Genomic DNA, 13,620 nt, shown 5'->3' on the forward strand with positions numbered 1-13,620 from the left:
AATAGCATGTGGACATTTTAAACAAAAAGAAGGTGGGAGGCGGAGGGGGACAGACAGATTATGTTTTTCACTTTCATTTTGCCTTGTGTCTAAACAAACAGTTCCTAACAGCTTTGTTTTCCAAACCAACTTTCTCCCAGCTGCTATCTGGAACCACAGAAAGGGAAAGCAATACTCAAGATGTACAAGGATTACTTGACTTTGCACACTCATTTTACTCAGCAATCAGTGCTCTGGCCACACAAGCCACAGGGAGAGTTGCTAGGAATAAGCAGGAGCCTTGGGGAGACGGGTTGGCTTCACAACAGATCAGTACTGGGAGGGCTCACTCACAGCCTCACACCATGCCAGGGGGAAGCAGCATTTTGCCAAGCTTTTGTGACAGGTCCCAGTTTTGCCACAGGAACCGATCTGCTGCCTTCCACTGAGCCACAACCACACAGAAACTTGGAAGATGACTCTGAACAACAGCTCAGGGAGGAGGTCAGAGAAAACAGCTCTTACAGACCCCTCAGGGACAGCTACTGTAGCATCTGAAAACAAACTAACACCCTGATCCTTTTTAGCCATGGTTTTTACTGTTTCCATTAGGTACAGGAAGCACAGAGATACTGACCCAAAAAGACACAAGAAATTATACCAGGATGGAGCATACGCTAAGGTTTCTGAATTTTTCATCATCTTCAAGATCAAAGATATTAATCTTCAAAGATCTTTCTCATCCCTCTGCCTTCAACTGATGATCAAGGCACCAAATATTCCCACACTCCTTTTTCTTGCCTTCTTGCTACACAGTTTAGTGTTACTTAGACCACATCTACCTCACAAGATCCTTGCCCACAAGAGATGTAGCAACACTTCACTAAAGTTGCAGGGTGGGAATAGCTAGAGTTAATATTTTGATTCGTTTCACTCCAACAGCAGAAAATTCCTTATATCCAGGCATAAATACAGAGCCATGACTCTAAGAGAGTCTCAGAAATTATGTGCAAATACATGGTTCTATCACAGCACTCACACACCACTGAAACTTGCTATATTTAACCCACCACTTTCTTAATTACACATCATGCCACAACCAAGCAGTCCCTCCACAGACAATGGTCCAGCCCCTTCTGAGCGGGACCTTCATGAACATTACCCAAAAAAGGCATTTGAAGGGCCTCAGATGGAGTCCAGAAGGTGGTTAACTCCTCACTTATGCCTCATTCACCCCATCCAGGTCGTGCAGGAAAGCACCTGTTCAGCTGGGAATGTGCAGGCAGCCCGAGCACAGCTGCCACAACAGCAAAGTCCCCCTGACAGCACAGGGATTTTACTGCTACTCACAGTGCAAAGGAGATAATTAGGTCAGAAATCTTCAAAGCCCTACCACTGCCATGGGTAATGAGATTTTGCAGTTCACCTGAAAATAAAAATGGAAGGAGGAGGGCAGGTAAAACTCCTTCTCTACCAACAGCCTGAAGTCTAGCTGTGAAGCCATTAGGAAACAGCTTAGTCCAGCTTCCATCAAGAAGAGGTCCCTCCTAGCAGCTGGGAAGTCAGTGCATGAAGACAACACTTAAAAAAGAGAAGAATTCATATGGGAAAACCAGGGGCACAACAGACTTGCCAATAAAACACAAGGTACAAGCAGACAAACTGCTGCATTTTAATCAGTGACAGGCCTCTTATCTTGCTGTGTGATGGCAGAAAGGGACCAGATCACATCTCTGTTCTTACCTGAAATACTGTGTCCAAAAAAAAAAGGGGCAAAGAACCCTTCTGCAGGGGTGTCACTTCAAGACACATGCACTCCTCAGACTGAGCTGAGAGCTTTCACAACAAACAAAATCTCCTGGCATGTATTTAGAACTATTTATGGTACAATTCTGTCTTTTAAAGTTAAGCAAAGAGCCTTCCTTGTTCACTCTTGATAGGCTACATTCAAGACTGGTGAGTGTCTTCAGGGCAGGGTGTAAAGTGCCATAAATGCAGAGCAGCTACAGAATGTGAAAGAACAGCTCTGGTTTCAATCCTACCAGGTACACAAGGAAATACACTTATAGATCCTCTCCCTGCTCCTTGTGCTTTCCAGCTCTCTGCAAACAGCCAACCTGTCCTGCAAAGCCCCTACAGAAAGGCCTGGATGTGCAAATTGTCACTCAGAGAGGACAAGAACCAACCCTCCCATGCTGCATTGGAAAAAAGTCATCTACTTCCAAGAAGAAAAGTCAGGCTCGTCAAATTCCTGCCAACTCTCCTGCATTTCCCAGGTAATTGCACAAACCATGAATTAATAAGAAATAATGAGCCAGCACACAGGGGAAGAAAAGACAATTCAGAACAGCAACAAAGAGAACTAATGGAAAAGTACATTTTAATAGTTCAGTGCAGACGACTGTCACTGCAAGGCTGCATTGCCCCAAGAGAGGTGTCACCTCCCTGGGAGGACACAAGGACACAAACAGCCCCCACACAGCGCAGGAGCACAAGGCAAAGGTGAGGGGGGCTTAGGGCAGGAGTTAATTTTAGAGAACAGCGTGGGCAGTCCTGACACAGCACCAGCCTGTCCAGGGATGGCCTGGTCACCACCCACCACTTGTCCTTTGGGAAGTCACAAAACCCATCTGGGCTTCACTGCCTGGCTACAGCTGCAGTGTCTGACACCAGCTCCCTCCATGGGTGTGGACCACCCCTGCTTTATCTAGACCTGCTCTGCTTCTTTCTCTTATCACTTAACCCCACAGGTATGTTATCAATGCAGCCAGCCAGCCTTGCTGGGACAATAGCAGATAAAAGGGCAGGTTTGACAGAGAAAATAATAAAATTGGGAGATGATAAACTGTTAAGGGAAAAGGGTGCTCACAGCTAGACATGCATGATCTTACCAAGGACTTGACCACCTTGGGACTTTCTTAACTTCTTACCTAGTCCTGTTTGAAAGGGCAGTATCTGGTTGTGATCTGGAAACTCATTTATTATTGAAAGAGCAAAGTGACTTTTACAGCTCAGGGATTGTGTTAGGAAAAATAGCAACATAATGGCCATATCTGTGGCTACAAGGATGCACCTAAAGGTGGAGGAAAACAAGGAGCAGCACAAACTTCTGAACATGGTTAGGACTGAGGGTCAGAATGGGTGGAAATCTGCCCTCCCTCCCATTTCCAAACTTAAATTCGCATCTATCATAACAAACAGAGGAAAATATATTTCACAACCTACTTCAAAAATGCCTCACACCTACTTGGCTGTTTAACTTTCCAGCATCTCCAGTGCATTTACCCACTGTCAGCAAAAGTTTCTCTTCAGAGCACATAAATCTTTCTGTTTTCCAAAGCTGCAGCCAGCTGAAACCTGACAGTTTGAGGACAAAGCAGTAAAAGGCCCGGGTCTGCTTCCAAATGGTGAAGGACACGCTTGTGACATACAGTATCCGAGCAGCAGAATTCCTGTGGAGGCTGCCACACCACTTTGGGGCCCTCCTGGATCAATGGGGGTCCAGGCTCGGATGTGATGCTTCTCCCTGGCTGTCTCTGGGCTTCTGCTTATCTCCCAAAAACACATCTAAAAACAACACCTGGACTGACACTGAGATTTCAATAAAACACCCCAGATCACCCACTCTTCTCAACAGTGAGGAGAGTTTTGCCTCTGTGCATCCAACTGCTAGAGGAACACTATAGATGGTGGCTGGTTTGGACCAAGGAATCCAACCTCATTTATTACTAAAACCAGATTTATTTCCATTAATCTAGACTAATTACTGCTGTTCCTCCTTTAACAAGGTCCGTTGTGCCTAAGCACATAACACCAGCACTGGAGAAATCCTCATCTTCATAACCAGGCAATTTTGGGCCACTTTGAATAGCTCCTTCTCTAGTGTTAGAAACAAATGATGAGAATGACGTCTCTTCCAGAGAGCCAGGTTTATTTCAGGGAAGGCTGTGTGATCATTCTCACATTCAGATCAACAACAGCCTTGCAAAATCTCCTTTATCCAACTTTTACTACTGTTGAGCAGGGATTAACATTAATTGAGCCCAACCCATATTAGCCAAGGATTATTTGTTAGTCACCAGCCTATAATCACTTGCATTTTCCAGCAGAAACCTTTACATTGCTCAGATAACTTGCAGGATAATCCAAGTCACTTTTTAAATGAAATCTATATAAAAACACACATCCACATTGTTGTCTTCCTCCTTCCAAAATACACAATTAGTTCAGCTTAGAAAATGCTATAAAAATTAGTTCTGTCAAATTTGCAGTCCAACAAGCTTCTGGTGACAAGAAAAGACTCCCTATGAGTCTCATTTCCTCACAAATTTTAAAATACACGAAAAAGTATTCAGGAATTTTCATTTTCAGGTCTGCACATACCACATACCAAATGCCAACTTAGCCCTTCTGTTTAAAATCTAAATGGAAGTTACAGAGATGGGCCCCATCCTGATGCTTCCTCTGGTTTCCTGCATGTGAGCCTCCTGCTGCAACACCCCAAATCTGCCTCAGCAATGGCTCAGCTGCACTGCACAGAGACACCCTGGGAGATGAAGGTTGCTTTACTTTTGCCTCAGCTGGCTCTGATCCCATCACATCTGGAAAGCCACACCCAGCACTGGTTGTCTGAGCTGAATGGCAGCTCTGAACTGAGCAGGGGGGAGCTGGTGCCCTAGGGACCTGCACAGTCCAGATCCAAGAAGTCAGGCTCTGAACTGAAGCAGTAAAACACTTCCCCAGCAGAGCAAACACCTGACTGCTGAGAAAAGCAAGGCTGGCTTACTACTGTTACTACAGAAGGCTGAGATTATGGATGGAAAACAGGTGAAAGACTCAAGGACCTGCACGTACAAGAAACGTCTCAGCTTGCCACAGTACACAAGAAAGCAGCACAATATACTGCTTGCCTTAAACACACTGAACTATCCCAAGTGTCTTCACTGGTAGTAAAAAACAAAGAATGATCTGACAGCTCAGCCTCGTGCCCAGATGCTGAAGTGTTGCTGAAGCCTTTCACCCCTCACTTAACTCCTCTGCTGCTAAACAGCAAATCCTGGCAGAGCCGTAAGCAAGAAGTAAATGGGAAGCTCTTCTCTGCCAGCAGCTGGGAGAAACTCCCATCTCTGCCCACTCTGCATGTAAAGAAAACTCCACAATAGTACTTGTGGTAATGCTGCTCGCCAGATTTTCCACTGACAGACTCTTGAGGAAAGCCTGCAGATAGGAAGCCTGCTCCTAAGGACCCTCTTCAAGTGGGTGACTTTTGACTTTGGGAACGTGTGGCTCATCTTCTTGAGGAACAGTTCCTTTTGTTTTCAGTACAGAGAAAAAGAGCACAAAGGAAAAGAAAGAAAAGTTACATTTACTGTGACCTAGGGAACACAGAGCTAAATAAATTTGATCAATATTTTGATTTCTCTGACAAAAGCCACAATCAGCATTGACACAAACAACTGGTTAGCAAGCTGGGGGGACAGGAGGGGTAAATCAAACCAGAGTTTCAAGATACTTATCTTTCCATCACAACAATTGCCACCAATGACAGTAATTTACATGGCTAATAGGCAGTATTATGTTTACAAAACCATTCTTGGGAAGGAAAATCTAAACAATTTTTGCCAACCCAGCAAAGGAGCTGGTGTTGGATCAGATCCTGGGATCCTTTTTCCCCTTTTATCTTATCTGATGGTGTTTTCCCAAGGTGCCTTGCTATGGAGCAACACAAAGTGCCTTCAGAAATGCCTTTGCAAGCCACACAGACCCATGGAGGATATGATCACCCTCCTGTCACAGCCTGAATTCTCCAACAGCAGGGCTGCCCCAGCCTCTGTGACAAGGGGAAATACCTATCAAGCAGAAAAACAATGGAGGCTAGCCAGCAGCCCCAGCTTCTCCACCCCACACCGCACTCTGGACCCCTCTGCTGAAGATAACCTCCAACGAGCCCCTTATCTCCCACACAGGGCCAGGCCCCATCCCCAAACCACGGGCAGATCCCCCCAACATCAGCCTGAACACCTGCTAATTCTCTGCCCTCCCCAGCCCTTGGTTTGGTTGGTTTTTCTTTCCATGAAAAGCTCCCTGTCCCTTTGTTACAAACTCTTTCAAGGCTTTGCCACAGACAGACAGACAGGCAGACAGACAGGTGGGACTGCGAGGGCACAGAAATGGGCTCCAACAGGCTCAGTCCCTCTGGGTCTGTATAATTAGGAGGACTATGCTCACCTATCCTTAAAGCAGCACAGATAACCCCAGAAAGGCAAGAGTACATGTTCACTAGGCCATCAGCTAAAAAGAGACAAAGATTTCCAAAAGAACAAAAAAGCCTTCTCACATGAGCAGAAAAAAAATAATCAGTGAAGTCTTGACTAGTTATAATATCAGGGAAAATTCCACTTTTGTGTGGAAAATACATGCATCCATTCTGCAGCTGTACTCAACAGCCAGCCAGGAGCCACAGAGAGGACAGTCCTGCCTTAAGTGCAAAACCTGAGGTAATTCTGGAACCTGTAATCACTGATGATGCTTCTGAAAAAAGAAGATTTATCAAAGCCCCGAGTGCATGGACAGTCAGATTTTGCCAAAACTCCCAGTGCATTGACAGGGCATGGGAAATCCATTTCATTAAGTGACCTTTTGGTCACACCAATTAACTTGATCATCTATCGACAGTCAATTTAGAAACGATCAAGGATGCACATTTCCCAGCACACAGTGAAACACACAAAGGACTTTATCACACCCCTGCTACCAGCCTGGCATCACTTCCACATCCCACCAAGTTCTGCCATCCCAGCACCACTTTAACTGTTTAATTTCCCAAAGTCTTACATTTAACAAGGTGCTAAGCCATCTCAACTCCAAAGGGAACATGGTTCAAAGACCTGAGCAGGAAATGAGACCAGGAAGTCTATTGGAACAAGGGAAAGAGCCGCAGCAGACTGAGCACAAATGCAATACTTCACATACTAGATTTTAAATTCTCCCACCAATCTGGGCTGAGAGCAAACCTTGAGGATGCTCACATTTCATTAACACACTTTGATATTAATAACCTGTCCTCAAAAACTCCATGAAAGATCTGGAAAAATAATTAAAACATGAAAAAACAAAAAAAAAGATAGAATAAACCAGGTTATTCCATAGCTCAGCTGAATTTCATAAGGCAATAACAGGCAATTGTGTTTAAAACGCTGATAAAGATTTTTGAATAATTTGAGAACATCTGATACGAAAGTTTCCCTGGAACACAGTAATTGCTTATCATAACCACCACAAAGTATGTTTATTACCCACGGAGATAAGACACAGCAGCTGCTGGACTTCTCAGATAAAGCAAGCCCATATCACAACAGCAGGATCACATGGATTAGGAGCAGCAGAGGATCTGACTCAAACAGAAGCAGCAGTGGGCATCAGTGACACGAACAAAAACACGTCCAAGGGAGAAGCTCCAACACCTACACACTCACAAAGTGTCCTGACACCTGCAAACAGAACATAGACACCTGCTTTGGCTCTCCCGTGGAATTTCCCTTCTCAGCAGCTGCAACTCCAGCAGATTTTACCTTCCTGCAAGAAAACACTGACCAGCTCTTCCTCTTCCTTGAAGCTTCCATTATTCTTCAGAATTAGGAAATTCAATGGTGTTTCAAGGATGACTTCAGCATACCAGTGATAGCCAGACAAATTAGAAGCTCTTCAGACTTCTCCCCATGTCTGGTGAAGAAGTTTGGCAGCTCTAGAAGGGCTTGTGAGAACACAGCTTAATGCTGCTTTCTATGAAGCTGGCAGATTCAGTTTTAGCAACTGTGGATCCTCTCACCAACAAGCTGTTAAGTCAGAAAAGCACGAGCAGCACTTGGAGGCCACTTACTCAAGGGATTTAATAAATGCAAGAAGGGTACTTAGAGTGATGGTGTTCTTCATGTTTACAGTGTGTAACAGCATCCTCTGCTCAGTGGGAACAAGTGGGGAGACTGAGGCAGAGGCAGCGAGTGACCAACACAAAGACAATGAAAAGAGCCAAAGTCACAGCAGCTCCCAATCCTGTGTTTTGAAGTGCTTGCCCAAAAAAAGAGAGGAAAGCAAAACAGACACCAAGCCCCATAATATGTATGTTGATGTAATCATAAGTCATGTTTTACAGCAGAAAAGACTTCATAAATAAACAAGGGAATACAAGGACTTGAGATTGTGATTTCCTGCAGTTTTGTGTCTCGAGAGTGGATTGCCCAGTCCTAACCAAAAAAAGATTCACGATCTGCTTAAAGCTCTTCCTACCATTGAGGCACTCAGGTTCCTCCTCAAGTGGGTTTTCCAGTCCCTGTCCCTCAGTCCATGCAGAAACTGCATCTCCCTCCTCCACTTAGTCACTTATTTTCAAAAACTCTGAATTCTCCAGGTCCAGGAATTATTGGGAAAAAGAAAAGGGAGATGGACAGATGACTGAATGAGATAATTACACCTCTTCACCTTCAAAAACCAGCTAAAAATACTGTAGGCAAGTGGATCCAGTTCTTCTCCAGAAAGTAACGAAATTGCACCACAGTTGATTTTGGCCCAACACGCACTTGGCAAGTACTGATAACAAGGATTTACCATATCCCCTCTACTATTACAGCTGACTATAAAACAAACATTTGCTTCCTACTGATAACAAAATGACTATGATCACTCAGGGTTTGTAAAGGTTAGGGTTTCTTTGTCACCCAAGGCAGACCTGTAATTCCCAGTCTCCATGCAAAAAATACCCTGTATGTAACACTGGCCTCAGTTTTCCCTCAGGTACCCACTCACCTCACGCAGAAATACAGTTTGGGATGGATTCCAGCAACAAATTACAAACAGATTAAATATTAATTCCCATCTTAATTATATAACCATGACTAGGCTTAATGGCCTTGAAGCCATTTAACCAGGAGAGGAGCGTGTAAATTGTGCAAGCAGCATCTCTTACACTGCAAATGCCCAGACTGGCTCACAAGCACCTGGATTTTTTCCCTGGGAGAAGAGCCAGCCTTTGGAAAAGCAGCTCCAGGGGAGGTAAGAATTCAAATCATCCAGCATGCAATACGGTATCAGGAGTCACAAACCCGTGGGACAGCACAGTGCTCTGCCCTCAGGATAGCTGTGCACTAGAGTGAAAAAGACCATATATGTGCTGAATACTTATTGGTGGATTTCATCCTCACATTTGACAGAGAGAAGCATCTCATTTGGCTGAAGTGGGCCATGAGGTTGCCAGAGCAGATGAAGTAACTGATCCAGGATCACAGTGGGTCCTCAGGAGGGATGTCCTGTATGCTACAGCCCACCCCAGCGCTTTGCAAACTCAGGAGGCCCAGGTGCTCCCAGTGCAGAGACACCTGTGTTGTCCCACAGAAGCTGCCTCCATCTCCAAATCAGGCTACATGCAGGGAAAATAATCTCTTTTCATCCCCAGGGAAAGGCAGATTGCCAAATATTTTCTTTTCCAATTCTTACTTGCGCCACTCTGAAGTGCCTCATGTATGACCAGAAGTCACCCACCCCCACGGGGCCCTCACAGCAGATCAAATCTGCGGCAGCTGCCAGGAGAAAGTCTGCTGCAAAAAGAGGGGGATATGCCCGAAAATGAGCCCGTTCTGCTTCACTTTGGACTTCAAGGCAGGGAAGGCAAAAAAACCCCAAAAAAATACAAAAAAGGAAAAACCTGGGAAAACAGGAGAGACAAAACCAGAATTAAGCCTGAGCAGTTTCTCCTTCAGCTTCACACACTAGAAGAGAAACAGAGAAATGCCAGCAAAAGCATTCCCCACGCTAGAGCAGCCCCTGCCTGGCTTGGAGACTGGCTGTCACAAGAGCCGCGGCACAAGGGCAGCGAGCTCCAAGCTCCGGCACGGGAACGCTGCCCCTGGAAACGGGATACAGGTGAAGCCTGGCCAGCGCCGTGTGCACCGCGTTTGGCACTGTCAGCGCGCCCCGTTTCTTGGGGCTGCAGGAAACACCCCTGCCCCGCACTGCCCATCCCGGTGACACCGCAACACCACGGCCACAGGCCCGGCGGAGCCGCGGGCAGGTGACATCCTGCAAGGAGCAGCAGGGACACGCGATCCCTAACAATGGGAACGCCGATTTCCCCGGCACAGGCTCTCACGGCAGGCAGCGGCTGCGGGGTCACGCTGCCAAGGCGAACGCGACAGGAAGGATAAAACAAATCTCAACTCAAGTGAGGTGGTGTCGAAAAAGGAAATAGCAAGAGAAGTCAACCGCAAAACCGAACTACACAAAACCAGATGGATTTCAGCTTATCCCTCGCGTGGAAAGCTCAGCGCACTTCCCACCAACGCGTCCCCTGTAGAGAGCCCCAAGGAAAGGAACCAGCACAGCCCCCTTGTTGGAGTCAACTGAAAAGGGGTTGTTTAGTGCTTGTTTTTTTTCCTTAAACCCCTTTCCTGCTACTGAAGGGAAAACAGGCTCAAAGACAGACAGCAGAAAGCTTTCAAAAACACTGGATCACATCCCCAGCAAGTGTACACTGGCACTGCTTGCATCAAGTCCAGAGGGGGGGGAAGGCTTTCCATTCTACTTCTTTCCTACGAACTTCATACCCAGCGAGGATTGAACTTTGGATCAAAACACATGTGGCTTTGGGATCAAACACAGACTTTCCCAAAACCATTTCAACTCTCTGCCAAATTAATTTCAGATTGAAACAAGTCCATGTTTTTCTTTTCAGAATCAAACCCACCTGTTGGAAAGCACATCCATACGTACCCAGCGGCACGTCCAAGGACTGTGCAGACACACTCCCTGCCTCCCTGTATAAGATGTGTCCCATTGTTAGAAAACAAACAGCAACAATTTTCACTAGTTGCCGAACTGCTTGCAAGAAACACCAAGAAGCCACAATTGCAAATTCTCTCAAAGTATCTGAAGTTTTCTTGTTGAAGTGGGTTTGGAAAAACAACATCCACTCCACCACCCCCCATTTTTTGTTTGTTTTTTTTTCTTTTTAAACCACTGTTCTCCATTACAAGCCTTGGGACCCACTTAGCTGTTCAAACACACAGGAGACACAGCTCCCACTCAGTCCAGCTTGACTGCTGGTGGGGTCACAGCCTCCCTCCCATCTAGGAAAACCAACACTCACTGGTGACAATGGGCCATTTACATGGACCGTTATTCACTTCCACAACAGTCACCATAAAGCTGCACCTATGTTGAATCATAACCTACCCCTAACGGGAGCTCACAGTGTTCTGAGGAAAAAGAAAGAGAAGAAAAACAACCCTGCAGCCATCCACGTGCTGTTATTATGCTCTGCTGAACCTGAATGCATCATAAAAGGAATAAAAATGTACAATGACATGGGGATGGCTCCTCCACCACAATACCCTGTTTAGGGGGGATTTAAAACAAGAGCAAGTCTCTGGCACACGCTCACATTTTTTGGTGCAGTTCTGCCAACCTGTACCTTTCCAAACCCTTCTCGGGGATGAGAACAAAACCTTTTGTGGGTTGTGCACACACAGATAAGGAACCCCACATCCCAAGGTCTGACAGCTCAGCCGACCCTCAATGCCAACTTCGATGGCAACCACAGAAAGCCACCAACACGCCCGGTGGCCACGTACGTGTGCCCTCGCACGGCGCCGTTTGCGTAACCATTGCAAAACACGAGCGTGAGGAGCACGGCTATTGCTGGGTCACTTCCTTGGCCAACGGGACATCTGCCCACCCGTGTGTCCCATGCCGGCAGGAGCAGGGCAAGGGAGCGAAGGGCCCCTCCATAGCCTTGCTGGACACCTGGGCCTGCTCTGGGCCACCCTGTGCTGGACAAGCTCTTCATTCCCCACCACCCGGGCACAGCCACTGTTTCTCTGGCGGAAACTTGCCACTGTCCAGGCAGAGGCCGTGGAATGCTGCTGCTGGTCTGCTGTCCCCCCCAGCCCATACGCTGACAGGAGTTCTTGTGGGGAGTGTCACCCTCAAAGTGTGAGGCTGTCGCTCCCAATGTCACCCCCCAAATGATGACTCCAAAGGAAGCACCATCTAGGCATGTGCCACGAGCACAGCTACCGTCCGACTTGGAGGAAAGAAGGGGATGGGGAGAGGGGGGGAATGGCCACGGAGGGACAGGACGGCCACTAAGGACGTCTGGGGTAAATGGCCACTAAAAGGGAAGGAGGGCTGGTACAGCGGGTGACCGGCCAGGGAACGCATCCCGCGGAACCGCCCGCTACCCGTGTGAGGGCAGGTGGCACCGCAGCCGCCCGCGGGCTGGGGGGCGCCGACCCCTTCCCTCCCTCCTCTCCCTCCTCACCCACCTTGCACGGCCAGGACGGCGAGGGCGGAGAAGCAGAGACAAAGCAGCAGGTCCTCCAGCGCCATGTAAGCCCCGCCGGGCGCCGGGAGCAGGGGCCGCCGCGGCCGCATCTACGAGGGGAGCGCGCTCTCCCGCCGCCCCACCGCCATCTTGTGCGAGCGCCCCGGCCCCGGCCCCAGCCCCAGCCCCGCGCTGCCCGCCGGGCCCCGCTGCCGGGGGCGGCCCTGGGCTGCCGCTGCTCCGCCTTTGTCAGCGGCCCGGCCGCCCCTCCGAGGGGCTCCTCCCGCCGCCCGGCAGCGCCCGCACCAACAGGTTGCTGCCAGCCCGCGGCGGGGGGAGCTGCCGCGTTCCCTCAGGGTGGGGGACGGCAGGTGCGGGCTCCTCCGCCCGCCGGTAGGTCTACAAGCCACGAACATTTAAAACATGTTATGTGGCGTTTTTTAATAATTTCTTGCTTCAATCTCTTTAGTATTTTTTTCCGCTTTTGCCACGGGAGAGCGTGGAGGGTACCGGCCCGCCCTCAGCAGCCGCGCTCCCCTCACGGTGCTTCCCGGGGATGGCTCAGCCGGCCCCGGAGCGGCTCCGCTCCCTGAGGGGGTGGACGGCAGGTGCGGGACTCTTACGCTCGCCAGCAGCTCCACAAGCCAGAAACATTTGTAACATTTTATGTGTATTTTTAAATTAAAATTCCACCCCCCACCTCTTTAGGGTTTTTTCCCCGGTTTGCCACGGGTGAGCGCGGAGGGCACCGCGCAGCTCCCGCCGCCGCGCTCCCCTCACGGCGCTGCCGGGGACGCCTCCCCCGCCCCGCTGCCCGTCGGGGCTGCCGGAGCTCAGCGCGCCGAGCCCGGCTGGCAGCGGAGGCAAACGGACACCAGTAACCGCATCGCCGTGGCTTTGTTGGGGTTCAGTTTCGAGCCACACTCCTTCAGGTGTATATTGTTCATTGGTCGTGAACCTTGCCTGTGCGGCTCAGCCGACTGTAAAAATAAAGCAAATAAAATACATGGTGTGGCATGTCTGCACCCCATCGCTGAGGAGAGAGGCAGGACCTACCCACCAGCTGAGCCAAGCAGTGAAAATGAGGCAAGGAGATGAGAGATGGAGCCCAAATTTGCTGCCTCCCCGTTTGGCTTGGCTGGGTCCCAGACACAAACTCGCACCGAATGTGTGTGCATAAAGCCACAGGTGCAGGTTTAATCCTGAGAGCACGTGACACCAAGTCCTTTAGGCAGTGGTACCTGGCACCAAACACAAGGGCAGTTGCATCCAGAGTGGGTCTGCTTTGCCCTCCAAAAGGGTATAAAGCTGTCCAGCACACTGGCACG

The 13,620-nt window shown here is 48.5% G+C and overlaps 1 protein-coding gene across 4 annotated transcripts in view; it reads right to left on the reverse strand.

The window, feature by feature from the left end:
* Nucleotides 1-12,402, reverse strand: part of IGDCC4 (immunoglobulin superfamily DCC subclass member 4) — an 85,330-nt gene extending 72,928 nt beyond the window's left edge. For all 4 annotated transcript variants that reach the window (XR_010029665.1, XM_063169971.1, XM_063169972.1 and 1 more), the window contains exon 1: nt 12,294-12,402. Coding sequence is in view for 3 of the 4 variants with exons in the window: in XM_063169971.1 (XP_063026041.1) it covers nt 12,294-12,402 (109 nt within the window). In the remaining variant the exon portion in view is untranslated. The remainder of the gene's footprint in view (nt 1-12,293) is intronic.
* Nucleotides 12,403-13,620: the final 1,218 nt, after the last annotated feature.

Source organism: Melospiza melodia, chromosome 15 (assembly GCF_035770615.1).
Source record: "Melospiza melodia melodia isolate bMelMel2 chromosome 15, bMelMel2.pri, whole genome shotgun sequence".
Lineage (NCBI taxonomy): Eukaryota > Metazoa > Chordata > Aves > Passeriformes > Passerellidae > Melospiza > Melospiza melodia.